Raw genomic sequence first — 22,906 nt, 5'->3', positions numbered from 1 at the left:
GTGATGTGAGCTGATTGGAAAACATCATCCAGTGCTTCATCGACTGCCTGAACACAGAGAATTCTCTAGTTATCTTCTGCCATTATTCTATCTGCACACCATCGTCTCCCAATCTGGTGCTTGTCTGTGGAAGGTAATTAGCAAAGGAAGTGGAGGCCTCTACACGTTGAGGAAACGTCTTATTATGGTGTGGAGAGGTGGAGCTGGCAGCGCTGTCGGCACCTGCTGCCCCGGCCCCGGGGACAGCAGCCTGCTGAGGGCCGCACTGCAAAAAATGACCTGCTGAAAGCTACAAGGCTTTTACACGAACAAGATGAACAGAGTCCTGTGAGATAGATTTGTTTTCTTTGTCACAGGAAAAGGAGGCAAAATTTACTTTTTTTTTTTTTAAAAACAGATGAAGCCTGATCGACATTAATGACAAATAAATACTGAAATGAACTCATGGTGTGGCTACTTTAGCTAAACTGGACTTGTTTTGTGATGTGGCTGCATCCACAGTATGTAATGTTATGTAAATGTTTTCATCATCATCATCATCTCTGCCAAAACTGCAAAACCTTCGTAAAAATATCGATTTTTTTAATGCAAATTTTAAAGTTGCTGATCTACAGCTGCTTCGATTGGTTAGTTAGTTTGTGTTACTGTGAGGCAGCAGCAGAGCAGCAGCTTCTGAGTCCTGTTCTCTAAAATCCCTGTTTTAGTGAATGTAGTCTGGTGTGTGTGCTGTTTGTGGTTAAACCAAAAGGATCTTCCAGGTCTCTCTCTGTAGGGATCCTTTCCATGATGCTGTCACACACTTAGAATAACACTGAGTGAAATTTATGATTTTAAAATCACAAATATGTAAAAAACAGGGCCCAGGTTTGAAAATACTGAAGCTTTCCTTTAAGGGCTATGGATGAGGTTTGCCAGGGCAGAGGATGAATATCACAACAGAAACTCCAGTCTGGATGAGTAATCATTTAGTAAGTAACTGTATAATAGCTGTTAAAGGCTGTGACACCACCGCTCCTATAAAGCTGCAGTAGAATAAGTTTCTGCAAAGCAAACTTACTTATTAAACTGCACTTTCATAATCACAGATGATGCAAAACATCACTGTGATCAAGCTGTCCAATATATTTTGCAGTTTTACCTTCTGCTATTTGACAGTAATGAGATTTGACCAGTTTTTAAATTGTGACATCCAGCTGCTTTTCAGTGCTACATACTGATTTTGCCAGCACGGATTTGTGAATTTGGCTTTGAACAAAATGACGATTGATTAAATTTTCTTTTCTTTCATCTCTGAGTCACCTGAATTTATATTCACACAATCTGTGTTCAGAATTTTGTAGAAGTGAAACTGACATCATCACTGGATGTGGGTGTGAAGGATGTTTTTTGCAGTGTGTGAACTGAGGACCATTCTGCTAATGACAATGTGCATCTGAGCAGGCATGCACAGAGGCTGGAGGGGGCTCAGTGATGAGGGGCCAGTGAGGGCCTGAAGGTCCCTGTGCACCCACCCCCTGGCTGTGGCGGGAGGGGTAGAGTCTGTGGTACAGGCAGGACTTGTGGGCCAGCCGGAGGACGTCCTTAAACAAGTGTTTGGTTAAGCGCTGGAAGGAGGGATCGAGGACGAAGTGGCGTATGTGAGCGTGCTCCTCGTAGCGGTGGTGGCTGAAATAGATGAAGTTCTCAATGTTGTAGTGGGCACGGAGGTACTCGATGTCCTGACGAAGACACATTCAACAGTGAAGTCAGTCTTCTGCAGATAAACTCTGTGAGAGAGCAACACAAATATTTGTATCTGAGGTTTTCCTTTTGTATAAAATCCCCTTGTTTTTACCATTAAGGTAATTAGAAACAAAAACTTGGAGCATAAATTGTTTGAATTAGATTATCATCAAAACACTCTTTCTTGATTTCTCCTCATCAGCAGACATTTCTTCAGCCCTGCTCGTGTTGATCAGACAAATACTGTGTAAACTTTTGCTTCTTTTTATTTTATATTAACTTTATTTTCAGTTGTATTACAGTTAATTCACTGAATTACAGGAAATGTGTTTCTGTTTGAGGAAAGTGCTGAAACTAATGATTATTTTCATCTTTTAGCTGTTTTTAGAACAGCAATAATCTATTAAATGTCAGGAAACAGGAAATAAATCATATATCCCAGAGCGACATATTCAAATTGCTTGTTTTGTCTGACCAACAGTCGTTGAATTTTAGTAATAAGATACTGATTATTATTAATGTTGTCAAACAATGTGCTAAAAGAGGATTATTATTATTTCTGAGGCTACTTCTGCTACTTTATAACCAGCCAAAAACTCTGGATCCTACAATTCCCATAATGCAACTCATCCCCATGCTAACATTGCAATGAAGAACTGTTTCAGTGTTATTATCTTTTTTTTTTTTTAAATGTTTCTTCTTAAAAGTAAAACATCTCCAGAGGAGTTCAGCCCTTATTGATCCTTACAGTCTGCACCTACCTGCTCGTCTCTGATGATCAGCATCCCCACCACCTGACCGTGCACCTGGAGCACGAAGGCCTGCAGCGGCACCCCATCCTGACAGACAAGAGCACACGACGAGACACATGTGCATGCACGTGTGAGCGGTGACTTGAGCATGAGCTGCAGCACCTTCTTGTGTCAGTCTGGAGCCATGAATACACATGAAGTGGCTGCATTCTCATTTGAGATGTAATTATCAGTTTTGGAGCTGCAGCAGTGACAGCTGGGGTGTCAGTCAGAGAGGAAGAATCCGTTCAGCTGAATTCTCACCAATCTGTTCCCTGGCATACGTGCGACACCCCTCATTATTCCAAGACAATCATCGTCGTCGTCAGCCCAAGTCACACTTGATTGTCCAAAACAATCATTTAATTTTTCAACTTAAAAGGGGCCCAATTATTTATTCAGCCTTGATATCAAATTATTTCCAAACTCTGACCATGTAGCTGAATTAGGTTGAGAGGTTCAGCTGTAGCAGCAGGTTGCTTCACCATAAATAAAGTAAATACACTGGTATATTTAAAGAGAGGACTGGAGACTGTTTGACAATATGACACGACGGCTCGTCAGAAGTGAATTTAAAACATCTGGACTGTCCCCTGGAGGCTGGCTGCAGCACAGGTGATAATGTCTATGTCAGTGGGACAAACCAGCCAAAAGGGCCAAACAAAAAAATAAAGTCGATATCAAAGACTTCCTGATTTTTCCTGAAGATGGTGTCTGTCATTTAAAATAGTTCTTTAAAACAGTCTGTGTGTAAGAACTGGTGTGTGTATGTGGTTGCCATTTCCTGCATTTGCATCAATACGTCAATCTAGCAAATCACACATCATGATGAAATTAAATAACAGTAATCCAATAAAAATCTGAATCCTTAGTATTGTATTAATGCACTAAGCTTACTTAAAGTTATATTTAGTACATTAATAGACACCCAGAACAAAGTAACTAGAAAGAGCTCTAGTTGGATTTGAATTAGATCGATGTTCAACTTCAGAGTCTTTTTCATATCAACATATAACTACGTTGGGGTGTTTTTTTAGCCCATGGTAGTGACTGCAGTCCTCTTCTCAGGCTGCAAATGGCCTCGAGCTCCACCACAGGGCAGCCTGAAGCCTGAGAGGCAAAGCCCAGGGTAATACTAGAAGTCATGGTGCTCACTGCTGTGAGCTCAGAGATAACTGAGGGAAACTGTATCAGCACAAGTGGACAAAAACAGGATCTGTGAACTACAGGACAGGAAGTACGTTTCTCCCTGTTTAAACACAAGCGGTGCTTAGTGTGGCTGACAGTGACACCCGGGGGTGTTGGTGTCAGTGTGTGCAGACTGACCGAGTCTCTGCGGGTCTCACAGAAGCTGTCCAGGTCCTGCAGGAGGCACTCGTTCAGTCTGAGACCCTTCACCAGATCAGAGACAGCCGGCCGGTCTGCAACCACGGCCGCCCTCACCTTCACATCCCTGCAAGGACGTCACTGTCAGTTACAGGTGGAGACATGTGTAAAGGAGCCTCTCCCCACAGCACTAACACGGCCAAAGTCTACCCTGATCTGACTGCTGGTGCTGCCTGTGAGAACCAGTACACCTGACCCACCTGGGCCGAGCGCGGGGCAGGACGTAGAGCTCATAGGGCAGCGAGCTGGGGGCAAAGGGCAGCACCCTGAGGAAGCTCTGCAGCAACTGGAACTCAGAGGTCTCAGTGGGTACAGTGACGATGCAGAAGTCCAGGTCCTGACAGACAAGCACACTTCACTGATCACTTATGTTCAATACATGACGAATAAAAACCTGGAAATCAATGTTGTTCCTAAGAGATAACTTTAAAATCCCACCTGATGTGTAAAGGAATTCTGCTTTTTACAATTACATCCTGATTCATTCTTCTATACATGTTATCACTCCACAGACACAGGGGTGTCTGTTTGTGCAGCTGTAAGCATCCCTGATTTTCCAAGACTAAAAAGTTGAATTTCCATGATTTAGAAATGTAACATGACATAAAAGACACACTTTAGATCTGAGACTCTGGTCCTCTGGGTTTCATGTCTTCATCAGAACGCATATGAAACCAGAAACAACCCAGAATAGAAAAATATTAAAGAACAAATCTGATCTTATATCTAAGATGCACAAAACTCCCTAGTTTTCCGTGACTTGCCACAATAACTCAGTAAATTCCCTGACTTTCCCTGTTTGGAATAGATGATTCTCAATTCTATGACTTCCCAGAAATTCCATGACCTGTCAAAGATGGTACTCACTTGGAAAAGACTGAATATATATGGAATAAACTCCGCTGATCTGGAAGAGAAGAAGAAAAAGGGGAAGTTAAGTGAAAATATGTGTCAGTGCCAACTTCAGAACCAGAGCCAGGCTTGCCAAAAGCTGGTGATCACTGTGGCGGAACAACTGGCCGACCAATCTGCCCGCTGCTTCCAGCTCAACTTCTCGCCTTCAGCTCTGTCACGCTGTCACTTTAAGCGCAGCTCTCATTAATAACATGTTCACTCTCCGCAGGAAGCGACTCGACTTCATATTCAGCAACAGCTGGGAGGTAAGGCGGCGGCGAGGGGAGCTCAGCGGGAGCCAACTAACAGTCACTCTCCCTGCTTTAACATGGCATATGACTGATGTAACTCTGGACGGCTGCCATCAGCAGCGCCACACATTTAGAAAAGTGAGGAAATGTTTAGTGGGGAACTTTTTAAATATAGTTATTGTGGTATCTGACTTTTGATGTGTGTGAATTATAGAAACTACATCAGGTAAAAGCATTCCTTGGCTTCTGTTGCATGTCATTTCAAAAGAGAATTGCCTGCAGCAGACAGCATTAATCATCTTCTGCCACTTTTTACTCTTAAATACAACAAATGAGCTCCTCTGTCCAACATGCTGCAGTATTTCGATTCGCTCGGCTTAAACATTGTGTTACATGTCAAAAAACGTTAAACCTTCAGGAATTCTAGTCAAAATTGGAAGGTTTAATTCCCAATGTTTGATTTCCTCAGTTCGTCACAACACAAAGGGCTGCAGAAAGTGCTTTTTGAGCTCCAGGCTGTTTAGGGATGAGATAGAAGGAAAAGGCAGCCACCGCTCTACCTATTTATCCGTCACTGGATCCCATGAAAAGACCAAAACCAAACATGTCTGTCCTGTTTTTGTCATTCTGACTTCCCCACCGTCTCTGTGGCTCTCAGCTCCAGGCCCTTTGGTTCGTCTGTATATTTCATTTCATTACAGAAATACACTTTTATCCCAAACGACTTATGAGAAGTACAGTCAACCATGTGGATACAAGAACCATGCGTATATTAAAATTAATCAAATGAGCTGAACTGCTTTGAAATAGAAACAATAAGAGATAAAGAGTTTTTTTTATCATTATTATGGCCAGAGGTGCCGTGAGAACAGGTGAGTGTTCAGCCTGAAGATGTGTGCAGTTTCTGAAGTCAATGGGGAGCTCCACTGTGGAACAAACAGGCTGGAGTCTGTTGTGCTGAGGGAGCAGCAGAGCGTAGTGGACAGGCTGGGGTGTCGGACGGGCGGGAAACATTTGCAGCACAGTAGGAAAGTACCAGTGACTTGAATGGGATTCGAGCAGTTAACGTCTTTGTCTGGATACTGAAAACACAGAGACGTACCAGCAGGGGTCCATGTTCGATAGGAGGATGTATCCTACAACAGTATAGAGTAAGTTACAGACATCGTGTGAAGTCAGAAGAAGAAGGAGTGAAGTGCAGAGAGAACATTTCCATTTGGGGGAGATTAGCAAACCAGTGGCTCTCCCAGTGAGCGTGGGGGAGTGGGCTGGGAGGAGGGCTGCGGGGCTGAGAGGTGTTGTGTCTGGTGCGATCCAAGTCTCAGTGAGAGCAACGGAGCCCAGAGATCACAAGGAGGTGGAGCCAGAGACGAGCTCGGCCTAGCGGGAGGCTGCCTGGCAGTTTCACAGGCCCCCCGTGACGAGCCGTGGGGGTGTGTGCAGCGGCAGGGGGGGGTAGGAAGAAGAGTGATGTACAGGAATGGAATAAATAGTTTTTGGACAATAATGGAGCTCTATGGCACAGAGGGAGAAGTGATAGAATACTGGTTTAGTAAATTCAGTCACTGTTGGCTTCGGTCTTTTCATGGGATTTACTGACAATATGAAAAAACACATAATACTGGCTGCTTTGATTTTAGAGAGGCTTTTCCAATCATACTGAAACCTCACCTCATTTCAAAATGTTTGTCAATAACAAACAACTGGACACAGAAAGCGTTGGATTTCTCTGCAGAATGTTCTGTTCCAGTGGACTGTGTCTCCTCCTGCTGAGATGAAAGTGACGAAAACAGCAAAGAAAACAGCAAAAAGGGCAAAAGATAAAGACTAAAAGCTCTTGTTTTTTAATCTCTACATCATAATCATGACTGGAATTGTGTTGATAAAAAATCTTAGCTGACAGACGCCGACCAGTGAGTTCAGTTCAGTTACCTGCTGTGAATCGGATCTGTGGGAATCTCCCAGCTCTTCTTCTCCTTCTTCTGTTGAGTGGGACTGAGCGGCAGGTTCATTGTGCTGAATTTGTTTGTAGAAACCATTAAAGTCACTGAGATCAAAGCTGCTGTGGAGACGTTTCAAATCCACGTCAGAGGTGACAGCGATGAAGCCGACGGCGACCCCGTCACTCTGTGGAGAGCACGCAGACGTCAGCGTGATCACTAAAGATCACTCAACCAGCAGCATTCATCTCAGTGACCACACTGATCACATGATTACCTAAATCTAGTTAAATTCACGTTTATAATATTAAAACTCTTTTTCTTAGTATTTTCCACTGCCAGTGCTTTACTGCTGTGCATATTTTGACTATTCGTGCTCTTATTTGTGACTCTTTTTACCACTTCATTATTGTTTTTATGCCTACTACGTAGTTGTTGCTTTAAATATCCTAATAATCTCTTTGTTAGGAATGTGATATACTGTGGGCTTGATAAATAAAACACACAGACTGTGATTAAACTGCAGATTAAAGAACAAGTGTATTACATGAATTGAAGACTGAAATGTCCATTTAGTGGCTGTTTTTGGAGCTTTCAGTCAGATCACCTTCATGTCCACGTTGCCTTAAACTGAACAAACTCCGCCTGCTGATAAACATCATGTGATATATGGAGATACATATTTTTTGTCTCTAAAAACATAAATATTGTTGTAGAACTTGATCATCTTGAAGGTTTTTCAATCTGGGCTTAGAAACAGCTACTGCTTCTCATGCTGGTTTGAGTTTGGACTGAAATCGTGCATCTGCACACAGAAAGCAGAAGTCGACACGCTGATCATCATCTACTAAGATAAGAAAATAACCTTCCAGAGAACATTTGAACGACATATTTTGTAGCTTGACACGGCAGAGTGTGCAGCCCAACCCTCTGGGGCAATGTTTGACTGTTTGTTCTCTGAGTGCAAAACATATTCAGACAAAAAGCCCCAAATGCTTCAGATGTCTGGACACAATATGTTCAGTGAGAGCATGTCTTGGCCGAGTATCAGCTCGTATCTGCCATATGCTGCCGTGAACACATGTCAGCCCGACTGGCGGGGAGGGGAGAGCAGATCTGTCGTCTCCCAGGTCCCGAGGGAGCGGATCCCAGCGGGGGTTTGTGACAATCAGTCAAAGCACCATCAGCGAGCTGCTAATACATTATTGGCTGGATCAGTGGATCAGAAATGACGGGAATCAAATCACATGACTCGCATAAGCTCAGACATCCAGGAGGGATGATTTGATAGCTTCCGTGGATGACATGGGGGGGGCTAAGATCAATTAATTCTGTGTGTTTAAGTGAGAGAGGGGCTAAACATTGGAACAAACCTCAAAAACAGCGGTGTAGCTCTCCTCGTTGTGTGCCTCGATAAGGTCTGCCAGGCAGTACGGCCGGCGCACCGACAGGGTTTTTCTCTGCTCTTCAAATATGCGCAAGATGTCGTCATGATCTTCAACCCTGAAATGTACAGAATCAATATGTTGTCTACGGCATAATGAATCAAGTTATTCTCTGTGGCAAGAAAGGTGCTTAACCCACGAGTAATTATCACCAACTCAGCGGATTTACTAAACTTTTTAACCTCTTTTAGGTCACAGTTTTGGTTTTACAGCACATTTACTGCAACAACAGCCAACCAGCTCTGATCTAAGAGCCAGATGGTCAAAGTTAGTGACCAGCTAATGAAGAAAGTGGAACATTTAGCAGCTGAAGATCCACATATTCTCATCTGTGGGCCTGGCTGATGTCGAGCTGGATGGAGAGAGGACTTCTATTCATGAGGCGGACACACACAGGACTCTGATAGCACGATGAACTTACTCCATGTCCTCTAGATGTGTAAATAGGCAGCTGTTTGTGAACATGGCAGCCTGAAGGACCTCGTGAGGTGTGTCAAGACTGTGTGTTCTCCAGTTTACTGCGGAGTTATTCTGCCACCGAGTGGCCAAAAAATAAATGAATGCAGCTTTAACTTTACTCACTTACAGCAAAATGGATCCACATCCATTGAATTCTTCTGACAAATGCATCATCATCATCATCACACCGTGTGCTTCTGATGAAATGTGGGCACAATATTTGACTGTTAAAGTACATGTTTGAGTTTTGATAGTGGGCTCCTGACCTGACAGTTGTTCACATACATGCCCACCACCTTGATCTCCACCTTTTCTAGGCCCTTTTCTTTGCACTATTCGTATATGAGCTACACAGCAGCATACTGTGATTCTAGGTGGATATTATCACAGTGGGGAGGAATCAGCTGAAGTCACCTGGCTGGGCGGATAGGAAGCTTCGGACAGAACGTCTGTCTGTGGCAGATTAATGCCAAGCACTGAGGCCCGGGGTCAGTCAGGCGCTGCAGCGGCTCAAACACCTCGTCCAGCGCCGGCTCTGGACAAACAGCAGTCACAACACTCAGTCTTTTCAAAGTTGATTTTGAATAATTAACAATGAGTTTGAAGCAGCTCCTTACCTAAACCACCAGTGTTCGGGCTGACCAGGCAGATGTATTCAAGCTCAGCGACTGCATTAAAGACGGCCCTGCAGAAAGAGGCACAACAACAGGGGAATTATGTTCCTCAGACACTGCATTGACCTCTAGGAGTCTGTAATCTGTGCAATTTATAGTAACATTTTACAATCCAGATGTCTATGACAGCTACAGGACACAACACATCTACTGTACTGCCAGATGTATTTTTTCCTCTGATGATTTCTCAATGTGGAAAGTAAATATTCCAGATGAGCGGATGCTGTAAAACTCTGATTTACCAGCTTCACTCAACTTTTCAAAAAAGACCACGGATCCTTATTTTTTCATACCTCATTATTTCCTTCGCACTTGCGGCGGCAAAATGCGGCTGCGCCACAAAAAGGTGGAGGAAGAGTGTGTTCATCGGCTGCAGAGGAAAAGATAATTTTGCCAGTTTTCTCCAGGTGTCAATTTCATTTCACCTGTTTTTCATTTTAGGCCAAAGATTCATGTGATCCTGTATGATTAAAAAGCATCAGCCTGCATTAACAGTATTATCAGCTCTTCGCAGCATCCGAATGTCTGTGTTCATGCATTATACGGACTGTGCATTTTTCGGCGCTGAAGTGTTTCTGCAGGAAAGGTTCCCAGTGACACTGATCCACCAGGTCTCCAACAGGGTGATCGAAGAAGGCAGCGTGGGCCAGAATGTCATGCCGTTCGTTGGCCAGAGTCACGGCCAGATTGGCTTTTTCTCTGGAAAGTGAAGGAGAGCGGAGACGAAACAAGAGCCAGAGAATCATGTTAAGATCATTACTATGATTACTCACAGGGAAAGATTTCAGTGGGAGAAAAGCATCAAAATAAGTCCATACAAACATCTTAAAGCACCATCCGCACATGTGGTCATATATATATATTGTTATGGCCCTAGAGCCTTGGTCGTCTCTCTCTCTTTCTTTTCTGTTGCAGGTCCCTGGCTGGGCGCAGCATGTAATCACCTAACCTGGCACACCTGGCCAGTGTACCAGGATATATGGGCCAGCCTGTGGAACCAGAGCCCTCTCTTCACATCCAGCCACCCATGCTCATTGTTGCTATAATAAAATGGTCTTTATTGACAGTAAGGCTTCTCTTGCACCTCCTCCTTTGTTGTGGCCTAGGAGCCAGCCGTGACAATATGACCATGTGTGGATGAATATATACAGTATGTATATATAAACACATCATCATTTAGCCAAAATATGGTTAAATATGGCTTTTTGTTGTCTATTTTTCCTCTTAAAATAAGTTATTACTTTTTAGATATATATTATTTCCTTACATGTTAGCCCCTGTTACTTATCTAAGTCCTTCTATGTTTTGTAAATGAACATATATCATCTGTTGTTAATATTGTATGTTGATATTGTCTCTATGTGTTTGCACTAATTGGTGAATTAAAGGAAAAACACTGTTTGTCTTACAGAAGTTGGATCACGTTGACTCTCCCAAACACCTCCGTCGCTGAGGGGCCGATGAGGCTGTCAATCCCCTGAGCGTCCGCTGATTCGCTCCTCCTGGCGGTCACAGCTTCCTCTTGGCCACCGGCTGAAGTTATGGTCCTCATCTTCACTTGGACTAATTTTTAATAAAAATAAAAAATGTAACAAAACAGAATCAGTTCAGCTACGAGAACAAGAACATGCAACAATTACAACAACTACAACATTAGCGTAACAACAGAAACGACATAAGCTAGCTTAGTTAAAAAAAAGTGAAAACGGCTAAAGAAACAGTGTAAATGTTTGCCAGCCCAGAACAACTTACCTGCCACAGGTTGTACCACTAATAAACTGCACAGTTGGTCTTATTGGTGAGCTTTCTGTAGTTTTTGGGAGAAGTTAGAAGCTAAATTAATCGTCGCTACATACAAACTGTATGCTAACACTTCCTGTAACGAACTCCGTAGCTATAGTAACAAATCTCGCAGGGCATGCTGGGTACTGTCATGGTGGCCCGCGCTACACGGACCAAAACGTTTGGTTCGTTGCTTTTTTCGTTGTAGTTTTGAACTTGTCGTAACATTTTCAATAAGTTAAGTTTCGTAGTTTTGTCGTAGCTAAACCTGCCGGCAGAAAAATGGCGTCCACGGCGGCAGGCAAACAGCGGATACCGAAGGTGGCGAAGGTAAGAAAATAAGTCAACAGAAGAGCCGTTAGCTGACTGCGGCTAAGCTAATGCTAACAGCTAGCGATAGCGCTAACGTTAGCTGAAGTTTAATGGAGCGAACTTTTTGTGCCAGATCCAAATCCTTTTATCTCTAATGAGAATATACAGTCATTCACTGTTTAAGGGCATTAAAGTTAGTTTGACGAACACCACATGAGCTCGGCTAGTTAACAGCTAACGTTTAGCTGCCTCTCCTGTCCATGCTAACAGAGTTTGTGTTAGCATGTTTTATTTCTCCAACATGCTGCGCTTTGTGTTGGTTCCTGTTTTTTATTGTCATATAATTTATTCCTGTGCGTGTCTATGGATTTAATACTAGTAGGCTGTCGTGAAGGCATTTTTTTTTCCGAGGACGTAGTGTGACACAAACATTTCTAAGGCGGCATGCTGAATTAGCTGCTTACAAGCGTTACATGCTGTAGTAGTAAGAAAGGAGTAATGTTTGTGTCATGCACATGCAAGCGACAAGCTCAAGGCTTTATAAGGCAATAAATACCCTGACAGTGTCGAAATAACATGTATAAATAAAGATAACACCTTAAGTTCAGTATTACGTTGCAAACAAAGTGCAAATTCTCTATAAAAAAGACAGGATTCTTGCATTCAAATAGAATAAATGAGCAAACCTGGACAGTTTGCTGACAAGAGTAGCTTGATGATAGTTTACACTATTGTATGAAGGTGTTTCTTATATATGTTCTGTATGTCCTCCACTCCTGCAGATGACACATTACATCTGTCTTCATGTTGCAGATGCCAGTATTTTCATATAAACATTCATTCTTTCCATATTTTTATAATATTGCTTAAATACACACAAACATGCTTTGGTGCTTTGGTTGTGGTTTTATGTTATAAATTATGACTTGGTAAGAGAGATCATTATGTTAGGGGCTAAAAATATGAAGACATCACGCTCATGACTGGAGCGACATCCTGTTAAAGGGCTTCTTCTTGTGTTTCAGGTGAAGAATAAAGCTCCAGCAGAGGTTCAGATCACTGCTGAGCAGCTGCTGAGGGAGGCCAAAGAGAGGGAGCTGGAACTTCTCCCACCTCCACCCAAACAGAAGATCACTGATGAAGAGGAGCTGAACGACTACAAACTCAGGAAAAGGAAGGTAAGTACTCTCATCTTTCGTTTTCTAACCAAAACAATTCACACCTGACTATGAAAAAGGGGTTTTCAACACACCTTTTAATTTCATACTTGTCCAAAGCCACGTATAATTAATTAAAAAGTGTGGGATCATGTGATTATACATGCTTTCTCAAACACACATGTGTTGTGGCTTTAAAGAAACACGAGTAACTCGCTGTATGCCGTCTCTTTCAGGGGTTTGAGGACAACATCAGAAAGAATCGCACTGTCATCAGCAACTGGATAAAATACGCACAATGGGAGGAAAGCCTGAAGGAGATCCAGAGGTACTGATCTGTAGCCACAAAGTCATCAGACGTGTTTCTTACTGTCAGGCTTAGAAAATCACAACAATGTAATGGATGATAATGTGTGTATTTCCTAAGTGCTCTGTTTAAGTGGGTCATCACATGAAGAATGGTTTTTGTTTGCCCACAGATTTCTATTTTTTAAATAACAGTATCCAAGTGACAAACCAGAATCTGTAGCATTTTGTTCTACTGTTTATTGTTGTTTGATATTACAGGTAATTTAAGCCTGTTTTTTCAAAGAGTTTCTGCTAGAACAGTGTCCCCAAAAAGTCCCTCACACGTCTCTGCTGTGCGGTTTAACCTCATACACACCTCCTGTGGTTTCAGGGCTCGTTCCATTTACGAGCGAGCGCTGGACGTCGATCACCGCAACATCACTCTGTGGCTAAAGTATGCCGAGATGGAGATGAAGAGCCGGCAGGTGAACCACTCCCGCAACATCTGGGACAGAGCCATCACCATCCTCCCACGAGTCAACCAGTTCTGGTATGAATGACATGAACATATGGCTGCTTCTTAAAGCCTCTTCAGGGCTCCACATAAGCGCAGATGGAGGATCTTTGGTGTGTGTTTGCAGAATACTTCCAATGTTTTTTTTACTATGACTATTCTAATATCCACCTCTGCTTTCTTAACATTGACTCCTCTCCTGTTAAAGGTACAAGTACACCTATATGGAGGAGATGCTGGGGAACGTGGCCGGCTGCAGGCAGGTGTTTGAGCGCTGGATGGAGTGGGAGCCTGATGAGCAGGCCTGGCACTCCTACATCAACTTTGAGCTGCGCTACAAGGAAGTGGACAAAGCCCGCACCATTTATGAGCAATATATCCTTTTGTTTTCCAGGTTTGTGGACTTAGTATTCATCAAACATCTCATTTTCTCTGACAAACCTAAAGATATTTATTTTTTAGTGATATAAACCAGAGAAAAGCAGTAAATCTTAACACTAGAGAAACTGGAACCAGACAGGATTTGGTGTTTTTTGCCCTTTAATAAATTCCTTGAAAGTCTTCATTACATGTATTATGAGTCTGGACTTACATGGATGTAAACCGTAACTCGTCTGGTCAGCGGAGGGATACAACTGTTCTTGTATCGGCTGCAGTCAGTAGATGATGTGTGACGGTCTTTGCGTGTTGGGAACCTTGAGATGATGTTTGTTCGTGATGTAAAGACTCCTTAACTCCGCTGCACTCGTCATGGTTCACCCCGAGGTGAAGAACTGGATCAAGTACGCTCGTTTTGAAGAGAAGCACGGCTACATCGCTCACGGCAGGAAGGTGTACGAGAGGTCGGTGGAGTTCTTCGGAGAGGACCATGTGGACGAAAACCTCTTTGTGGCCTTTGCTAAGTTTGAGGAGACTCAGAAAGAGGTTTGTGTTTCCCAGTATAGAACAAAACCAACTTAAAACCTTCCTTGTTGTGCTGGAGGGTTCTTAAAAATGTTGATATCATCGTCCTTCCAGTGCAGAAGTAGCGTCAGACTTGTGTTTGGCTGTGATGGAATGAAACGTCTCTTCTTTTCCAGTTTGAACGTGTTCGGGTGATCTACAAGTACGCTTTGGACAGAATCCCTAAACACCAGGCGCAGGAGCTCTTCAAGTACTACACCATGTTCGAGAAGAAGTTTGGAGACCGGAGGGGAATCGAGGACGTCATCGTCAGCAAGCGAAGGTTCCAGTATGAGGAGGAAGTGAAGGTATTTAGAAGATACTGATACTATTTGGGACAGCAACATTTCAGTAAAACCTTTGAAAGGAGGAAGTTCACAGTGGTAACATGAGGAGTTATGTTACTGTCCTGTTTTAAGATGGAATATATCAAAAGAAGGGTGTTTGTATGATGTCCCATCACTTCGTGCTCCCGCCAGGCGAACCCACACAACTACGACGCGTGGTTCGACTACCTCCGCCTGGTGGAGAACGACGCCGACCCCGACACGGTGAGGGAGGTGTACGAGAGAGCCATCGCCAACATCCCCCCCATCCAGGAGAAGAGACACTGGAAGCGATACATCTACCTGTGGATCAACTACGCCCTGTACGAAGAGCTGGAGATCAAGGTCAGTGTGCCGTTAACCTTCATTTCTCTTCTGGACACCAATGAGAGAGGAGTCAGGATAGAACACGTTTTCTATAAATTCATTTAGTGGTTAATATAAAATGACCACATGAAGATTTCTCATTACATTTTAAGTTCTATAAGTTCTCCAAATGTTCCTGATAATATTGTCTTTGTTTCCAGACTCTAGTGGGATGTTGAGGTTACTGACTCTGGACTCACAGTGATGAGCTGGTCATGTCGTCATTAAAGATGATGATGATGATGATGATGATGATGCTGATGATTATTTGTGTTTTCTCAGGATCCTGAGAGAACCAGGCAGGTGTACCAGGCCTGTTTGGACCTCATCCCACATAAAAAGGTAATTCAGATTTGACACTAAAACAGGATGCTGTTCCAGACAATATAAGAGTACCAGTGTTGATCATCTCGTGTTTTCCTTTCAGTTCACATTTGCTAAGATTTGGCTGCTTTACGCTCAGTTTGAGATCCGACAGAAGAACCTGCAGGGAGCCAGAAAAGTCATGGTAAGATTTCAGCCTTTATATATATATATATATATATATATATGTTTGACTTTGTGGACGTTTAGATCCACACAGAGACCAGAAAGAAACATCCTGATGAATCTAAGGGAATATTAGAGGTTAGTCTGTTCTGACATTAGCAGTGTTTCATTTACATACATGTTCCCTGTCCACAAACTTTTAGTTTTCCTTTTATTTAATCAGGTAAATGTTTCATTTTAGCTTTTCAACCAAAAATACTATTCGATAGTCACAGGGAACTATTCAAAGATTCACCTCAGCCTACTGCTGCTGCTGCTGAGCGCCAGTGACAACAGAGGAAAATTACACGTACACGAGACGATTGTTTTTTTTTAAGAAAGGCCATAAAACAACTGTCACACACAGTCAAGCAGCATGAAAGAGTATAAAAAGATGTAGTTAAGATGCAGGAGCGGCTTCGAGCTAACACGTGGGTGTTTAATCCTAAAAGACAGAAACAGGACGATGATGATGAACTCGGTCCGATCTGTTCTCCGTCTCTCCTCTCAGGGAACAGCGATCGGTAAATGTCCGAAGAACAAGCTGCTGAAGGGCTACATCGAGCTGGAGCTGCAGCTGCGCGAGTTCGACCGCTGCAGGAAGCTGTACGAGAAATACCTGGAGTTCATTCCAGAGAACTGCACCACCTGGATCAAGTTCGCCGAGCTGGAGACCATCCTGGGAGACGTCGACAGAGCCCGCGGCATCTTCGAACTCGCCATCGGGCAGCCACGACTGGACATGCCAGAGGTGCCGATTCATCGAACCCAGTCTGAAATATTACCGAACATGTGGATCATTCTGTCCATTTGTTTGATGAAGTTAGAGAAGTCAGCAGTGAGGCTCAATGTCTGTTTCGTACGGATGGTGTTAATGATTTCAAACCTAAAATGCAGCAACAAACGTGACTAAAGACGACTGACTAGTGCGGCCGTACAGAGAGAGATTACATTAGGCGTGCTGTGGTAGTTATCACTGTTAGTGTTTCGGCATTCACAGATTACTTCACTTTGCTTTTTGTTTTTATACAAATGAAACCCATTTAGTTTATTCTCACAAATCAGAGAAAAAGCTGCATTATTATAAAAAGTTTCTGTGCAGCAGACAGTAACAGGAGAAAGGATCTGAGTGAACTTAAGTTCCTTCTGATGAACAGCTAGTGTTTGTCTGGGGCTTTTATTGTGAAGGGTAACAACAGAAGGTGTGGATCTGAGTAAGAAAGTTTCCCCTTGAGCTCCACATCTAATGTTAAATATCAGAGTAAGATACTGAGCATCATGGACCAAGATCTTTTCTTGGTGAATCATGAGTTTATCTTTGAAAGTTATCTAATAACCTTTAGACGCACATGAAATCAGAGTGACGCAGAAACAGATGTGGCCTCTTTCCTCCTGTGTCTTCACCTCATGACTGAGAGATGAGTAACAGGAGCAGTTTGTTCTGCACGTAGAAGTTCAGCTGTAGATCATTTCAAAGCGTCTTGTGTCTGTGATCCTCTCAGGTGCTCTGGAAGTCCTACATTGACTTTGAGATCGAGCAGGAGGAGTTTGGAAACACCAGAAACCTTTACAAAAGGCTGCTGCAGCGCACGCAGCACGTCAAGGTGAGAGCAGCTTTCAGACTGATGCACGCGACGACGTCCGGCCGACCTGTCACTGACTCGTCCTCCTCTTCCTCCCACGCAGGTCTGGATCAGCTACGCCAAGTTCGAGCTGTCGATCGACGGCCCCGACAGGCTGCAGAAGTGCCGGCAGATCTTCGAGGAGGCCAACAAGGGCTTGAGGGGCTGCGAGGAGAAGGAGGAGCGTCTGATGCTGCTCGAGTCCTGGAAGGACTTTGAGAAGGAGTTCGGCTCCGACGGCACCATGGAGAGAGTCAGGAAGCTGCTGCCAGAGAAGGTGAAGAAGAGGAGGAAGCTGACGGCCGAGGACGGGGTAAGTGTGGAGGTCTCATTGTTCATTCATAGATTTGGCACTACAGAGATGTTATTTTCTTTAGAGCACTAAAAACATACATAACCAGTCAGTCAGTCCTTTATATTATTATATTACTGATTAATGAGCAGAATATTAATTACCAACCATTATCCATCAATTATTCAGTCCATCATTCTTTAGTTCCAAGTTCCAAATTTGAGGATTTGTTGTTTTGCAAATGTAAAAAAGATGACATGACCCACCAGACTCCATTGACAAAAACAGTCATTTTGACTTTGGATCACAGGAGTTGCTGGTCTAACGCTGCCTCGATTGATTTGTTTATGTTCTTGTTGTGTGTTACACAAATATTGTGTTGGATCTAAACTAATCTTTTAAATCACCAAAGTCACACAATAACATATAAACATCAAGGCAGCAGTTGATCAGCAACTCCCATGTAAAATCCCTGTTTTAGTGAATGTAGTCTGGTGTGTGTGCTGTTTGTGGTTAAACCAAAAGGATCTTCCAGGTCTCTCTCTGTAGGGATCCTTTCCATGATGCTGTCACACACTTAGAATAACAATCTGAGCCTGTCAGTGGATCAAACAAGCTCTTTTAGTGGACCTACTGTGATCAGGTGCAGTTGCAGCCATTGCAGCCCGTTTGGTGGCTGCTGGCTGAGGTGATCTACTGGACCAGTTCCAACACTTTTACTAACTACCAGTCACTTTGAACCAAAAAGAAATTAAGCTTTTCTGGTTCCAGCTTCTCAGATATGAGCATCTGTTGCTTTTCTGTTCTGTAAATCCACAGTAATGGTTGTTAGTCTCAGGCTTTAATCTCACTCTCTCCTCCTGATTCTTCCAGTCGGACGCCGGTTGGGAGGAGTACTACGACTACATCTTCCCAGAGGACGCCGCCAACCAGCCCAACCTCAAACTGCTGGCCATGGCCAAGATGTGGAAGAGGCAGCAGGTGGGAAACGAGGACAAAGGCGCTCCAGAGGACGATGAAATGGCTGAAGAGACGACGTCACAGCCCTCCCCCGAAGCCCCAACTCCTCCTGAAACCCTGCCGGAAAACGACTCCGGAAACACTGAGACCGAGACGGGACAGGAGCACGACGATCGAGACGACGACTGCGGCAGTAGCAGCAGCAGCAGCAGCAGCAGTAGTAGTAGTAGTAGTAGCGAGAGCGACAGTGACGGCGATGATGATGGAGAGAAAGAGGCGAAAAAGAGGAGTGGAGATGAAGATTAGATTCTTGTTTTGTTTCCTGCTCAGACACGAGGGGAGGAGGGATGTTCATCTGGACTGACTTTTCTACTGTTTTTTCTTCTTTTTTCTAACAAAAACAACAAAAGCAGCTCACGAGTCTTTATTGTATGACCATGTTGTCTTTGTGCCATTACACACGCATCCATTCAAACTCGCCTGTCGTCTTATTTCTTAAGCAAATGTTAATTTACAGGAAATGAAGCTGAATCGGCACTCGAGCGTTCAGGAAATGTAAAAAACAAAATGTACAATCAGTGGCTCTCTGACTACAGCTAAGCTCTGGGAAATGGTCAGCGGTCTGTACAGTGTGATTATCAGGAGACAGAGAGCCACAGGTTACTGTTATTCGATGTCTTCTGGTCTGACGGGATGCGGCAGCGGGATGATGGACTTCTTCTCCGTGTCCCTGGACAGAGCTTTCCTCATGTCTGCCAGGAAAAGGAAACAGAGACGGTCAGTTCTCAGCCTGTCTGTTCTCCTGCTGCGTGTCAAAGAGCCAAACGGTTGTTTAACAGCTCAACAGAAACACGTCCACCTTTAGTTTACAGCATTATGGACACAAATACAAGCCTGTGAGCTTTTCAGCTTCAGTAATTAATTAAGAATAATAGTGGGGGTTTGTTGTTTTGTCAGTAAACCTCAACACGCTGCCCGCCGGGTTTTCAGCCGGCCGGCAGTGGACGACCTCAGATTATTCTAACCCAGAATATTAGCGACATCCAGGCTTGGAAGAGACATTACAGACAAGGTTGTTCAAACCTTTCAAATTAAAGTCATATGGTGACAAAAACAATATTTTTCTCGAGTTTGTGACTCAGAATGTCTCAAATTCTTTTTTCCTCTCCAGAATCTAGAATGACTCGTCTACTCAGCTCTGACTTTATCTGTGTTTTACCCACAGTGTTCCTGATGTGACGCGCTGTGTGGATTATCCAGAGAACAGGGATACTGTTTCCTGGAACACATTGCTGGTATTTTTTTTAATCCTTTAAGCAGCACAAACTATCTAAAACTAAAACTCAAAACCTCTGCAAATAAAACCAAAACTACCTGCAAGAATCCAAACCACTCAAGTGAGAAAATGGTTTCTAATTTGAGTCAACTGCTCCTTTAAATGCTGAACATTTTGTTAAGGTGCTCTCAGACTACATCCTCACCTTCTGAACACTATTTCTCTTTTCACAGCTCAGCTCCAAGCTTCACAAAAGCACCTGAACACATCTCTTCCATCTAAATTACCACCCAAATGCTGTTTAATGGAACCTCCATGTTTTTTTAAATGTTTCTCTTCAGGGGACAAACTTCTGGCTTTAGATGGAAGAACTCGTCTCACCGTAAGCGTCTTCGTCCGGTTCTCCGTTGCTGGCTGAGTAATACTCGATCACCGTCCTGTAGACGCTGTAGCCGAGGCGCTTGTACATGTTCACCGCCACCTGGTTGGAGACGCGCACGAAGAGATCCACGAAGAAGCCGCCCTTCCTGTGAGAGCAGGAAGCTCATCAGAGAGGGGGACTTTCAGAATAAAAGCAGGGGAGACTTTTAAACCTTAAAAACCCCTCAGAGTCTGATGGCTTTGTATGTGCAAATGAGGAATTTAAATTTAAAGAACAAATTCATCAGATTTTAGAGATTCTGTTAAACATCCCAACACAAACAGATAAAATATTCAGTGTTGCTCGAATGCAGCTTCTGCTTCATTGAAACGTGGTTCTGTTACAGTATTTGCTGACTCCAGCTTCAGATCATCAGTCCAGCCTGCTCTCAGTGACCACAGGCTGGATACCAACCTCTCGGAGATTTCCTCCAGCATCTCCATGAGTTTGGCGGCGAGGCCGAGCCTTCTGAACTCCGGGGCGACGGACAGAGCCGTGACGTGACCATGCCACTCCTCCCGAGCCACGGATCCCTCCGCCTTCCCCATGACTGCGGGCAGAACAACGAGTCACATGAGCTTCAAAGAGAGGTTCATGTTCAGCAGTCACAGAAACACACATTTAAAGGGGCCTCGCCGTTAAATGTGATGCACAACGGGCCTATTTCCTGTCACTCTGGGTCAAATTTAAACTTCCCTGACTTTAAAGGACTAAAAGGTTGAACCTGTAAATGTAACGTGACCAAAGCTCCTGAACTGGACACTTTTCCTCAGTTTTTTTATCCATTCAAGGGACAGAAGATCATTAATATCAGCGCAGGAGCAGATTGTGATGTGATAACAACCAAGAAAATGACCAACATAAATGAAAACTGCTGCAGAGAATAAAAACATTTTTATCTTTTTAAGTCGCTGAACAAAATCCAGACTTTCTGTGACTTGACATGAAATATATTTAAAGCAGTAGTTCACATTTAGGGAAATACACTTGTCTGCTTGTATCCTTCTGAAAATATATATAAACTACATTATTTTTTATTTTACAACTCTATATATATTTACAGCCTGTTTTTGTGTTTTCTGACTACACATTTTGTTGCCTTGATACATCATGCAGCAGGTTCTCGGTGATGAAGAGCTCACGAGGAGCCCGATGCAGATTATTTGACGACAATAAGGCAGAAGCACTTACTGTAGCCCATCAGCTCACCACCTGGAGCCTCGGCCACGATGAAGTACTCCGGCCAGTGGGCGAGATACTGCAGGTAAAATGGGATCCCATACTGGAGGTCAGAGGTCAAGATAAACTACTGACTTTAATACACACACACATGTTTGTTCTATTTCTATTTGTGAAGGATACGGTTTCTGTCAGGGGGTCCAGGTTACTGTTGGACAGAACAGACAAACAGTCAACAACAAGTCCTCTACAACAACATTAATATCTTAATATCAGACCAAACCAAATGGAACATTTATGGGATTATTACTGAAATGACAGTTAGTTGACTAATTAAATGTAAGCTGATATCTCCAGAGAATACCAAGGATTCATTAGATATTTCAAGTAAGCATTAATAACTATTCTTTTTTTTCTAAAGTCAATGGGAATATTAAATTGGATTATTATTCAATGGAGTTTGGCACAGCATTCTTTCCTGCCTGTAAGCCTAATGGAATATTCACAAGTTTCCTTATTTCACGTCATTTAACACTGAAGTGAAAAAATGCTCAGATTCATATAATTTCATTAGAGTTTATCTGTAAACACACCAAACACCATCATATTCATTTAGGGTGACACAAAACAGCTGATGTGCTCGGCTAGGTCAGCTAGCTAACTAGCTAGCATAAGGAGCTAAACTCACTCCAATTATTACTGAATGAGAGTTAGTTGACTAATTAAATGTGTGCCGATGTTTCCAGAGGACACTACCAATTCGATAGGTATTTCAATCAAGTATTAATAAGCATTGATTTTTTTCTAACGCCAGTGCGAATACTAAATTGGATAATTATTTAACGGAGTTTGGCACAGCTTCCCAGCCTGCAGCCCCTCTGTGGTCACACAGGTTAGCAGCCTGCTAACGCTGCTGCACACCACAAACAGGATGCAGATAACTTCACCACACAATCATCAGACAGCTGGTTCAGCTAGAGCACCTGTACGGTAAACGTGACAAGACCTCACTCACATATTGTTGAATTTGAATAAATCATCGCATGTAAACGGTCTTAATGTTGTCATCTTGGCTTGCTGCTCTGTGTCCTTTCACCCCACAGAGGAAACCACAGATCGGCTCATTTTAAAAGGCAAGAGGACAAACAGCAGCGCCCCCTGCTGACACGGAGCCATTACACTGTACAATGATTGTGATGTGCACCTGAACACATCAGTCAGCAAGACAAGAACAGGACTGCTGCCATTGATTCTTTTTATTCCAGCTCTAGTGGCATCGATCGCTCCTCCGTCACACTATCAGAGGAAGACTAACTGTCTTGGAGCAAGACAGAGGATGAAGATTGATGACAGCTGCTGTAAAAAAGTGACATGAAGAA

The 22,906-nt window shown here is 43.3% G+C and overlaps 3 protein-coding genes across 3 annotated transcripts in view; 1 reads left to right on the top strand and 2 right to left on the bottom strand.

Annotated features, from left to right (window-relative positions):
• cfap61 (cilia and flagella associated protein 61) overlaps positions 1-11,114 on the bottom strand; it is a 35,561-nt gene extending 24,447 nt beyond the window's left edge. Inside the window, exons 1-13 of the mRNA XM_070849848.1 lie at positions 10,972-11,114; positions 10,111-10,261; positions 9,856-9,932; positions 9,506-9,573; positions 9,303-9,423; positions 8,358-8,487; positions 6,977-7,171; positions 6,716-6,813; positions 4,767-4,806; positions 4,100-4,236; positions 3,840-3,966; positions 2,484-2,561; positions 1,512-1,718 (exon numbers count right to left, since the gene is read on the bottom strand). Of these exons, the coding sequence (XP_070705949.1) occupies positions 1,512-1,718; positions 2,484-2,561; positions 3,840-3,966; positions 4,100-4,236; positions 4,767-4,806; positions 6,716-6,813; positions 6,977-7,171; positions 8,358-8,487; positions 9,303-9,423; positions 9,506-9,573; positions 9,856-9,932; positions 10,111-10,261; positions 10,972-11,114 (1,572 nt within the window). The remainder of the gene's footprint in view (positions 1-1,511; positions 1,719-2,483; positions 2,562-3,839; positions 3,967-4,099; positions 4,237-4,766; positions 4,807-6,715; positions 6,814-6,976; positions 7,172-8,357; positions 8,488-9,302; positions 9,424-9,505; positions 9,574-9,855; positions 9,933-10,110; positions 10,262-10,971) is intronic.
• A 390-nt stretch (positions 11,115-11,504) lies between these two features.
• Positions 11,505-19,126, top strand: crnkl1 (crooked neck pre-mRNA splicing factor 1). The gene is made up of 14 exons (XM_070849344.1): positions 11,505-11,674; positions 12,682-12,834; positions 13,050-13,141; positions 13,493-13,651; positions 13,824-13,990; positions 14,361-14,539; positions 14,695-14,865; positions 15,037-15,228; positions 15,532-15,591; positions 15,677-15,757; positions 16,289-16,528; positions 17,280-17,381; positions 17,464-17,712; positions 18,565-19,126. The coding sequence occupies exons 1-14, from the start codon at positions 11,627-11,629 to the stop codon at positions 18,955-18,957; spliced, it is 2,286 nt and encodes a 761-aa protein (XP_070705445.1). The 5' UTR covers positions 11,505-11,626; the 3' UTR covers positions 18,958-19,126.
• Positions 19,061-22,631, bottom strand: naa20 (N-alpha-acetyltransferase 20, NatB catalytic subunit). Its single transcript, XM_070849345.1, has 6 exons — positions 22,543-22,631; positions 21,711-21,735; positions 21,540-21,630; positions 20,763-20,898; positions 20,309-20,454; positions 19,061-19,403 (listed from the first exon to the last, which is right to left on the bottom strand). Exons 1-6 carry the CDS (start codon positions 22,593-22,595, stop codon positions 19,318-19,320), a joined length of 537 nt encoding a protein of 178 aa, XP_070705446.1. The 5' UTR covers positions 22,596-22,631; the 3' UTR covers positions 19,061-19,317.
• Positions 22,632-22,906: the final 275 nt, after the last annotated feature.

This window comes from Pempheris klunzingeri, chromosome 18 (genome assembly GCF_042242105.1).
Source record: "Pempheris klunzingeri isolate RE-2024b chromosome 18, fPemKlu1.hap1, whole genome shotgun sequence".
Taxonomy (NCBI): Eukaryota; Metazoa; Chordata; class Actinopteri; order Acropomatiformes; family Pempheridae; genus Pempheris; species Pempheris klunzingeri.
The sequence above is the reverse complement of the archived record's forward strand: the minus strand, read 5'-3'. Positions and strand labels throughout refer to the sequence as shown.

Excerpts from the sequence above, each read along its gene's own strand:
- crnkl1 (XM_070849344.1), top strand. The coding sequence starts at position 11,627 with ATGGCGTCCACGGCGGCAGGCAAACAGCGGATACCGAAGGTGGCGAAG. Across the intron at positions 13,652-13,823 it reads CCACGAGTCAACCAGTTCTG|GTACAAGTACACCTATATGG; the intron begins GTATGAATGACA and ends CTCCTGTTAAAG. Across the intron at positions 13,991-14,360 it reads CCGCACCATTTATGAGCAAT|TCGTCATGGTTCACCCCGAG; the intron begins ATATCCTTTTGT and ends ACTCCGCTGCAC.
- naa20 (XM_070849345.1), bottom strand. The coding sequence starts at position 22,595 with ATGACAACATTAAGACCGTTTACATGCGATGATTTATTCAAATTCAAC. Across the intron at positions 21,631-21,710 it reads TGGACCCCCTGACAGAAACC|TATGGGATCCCATTTTACCT; the intron begins GTATCCTTCACA and ends TCTGACCTCCAG. Across the intron at positions 20,455-20,762 it reads CTGGAGGAAATCTCCGAGAG|GAAGGGCGGCTTCTTCGTGG; the intron begins GTTGGTATCCAG and ends CTGCTCTCACAG.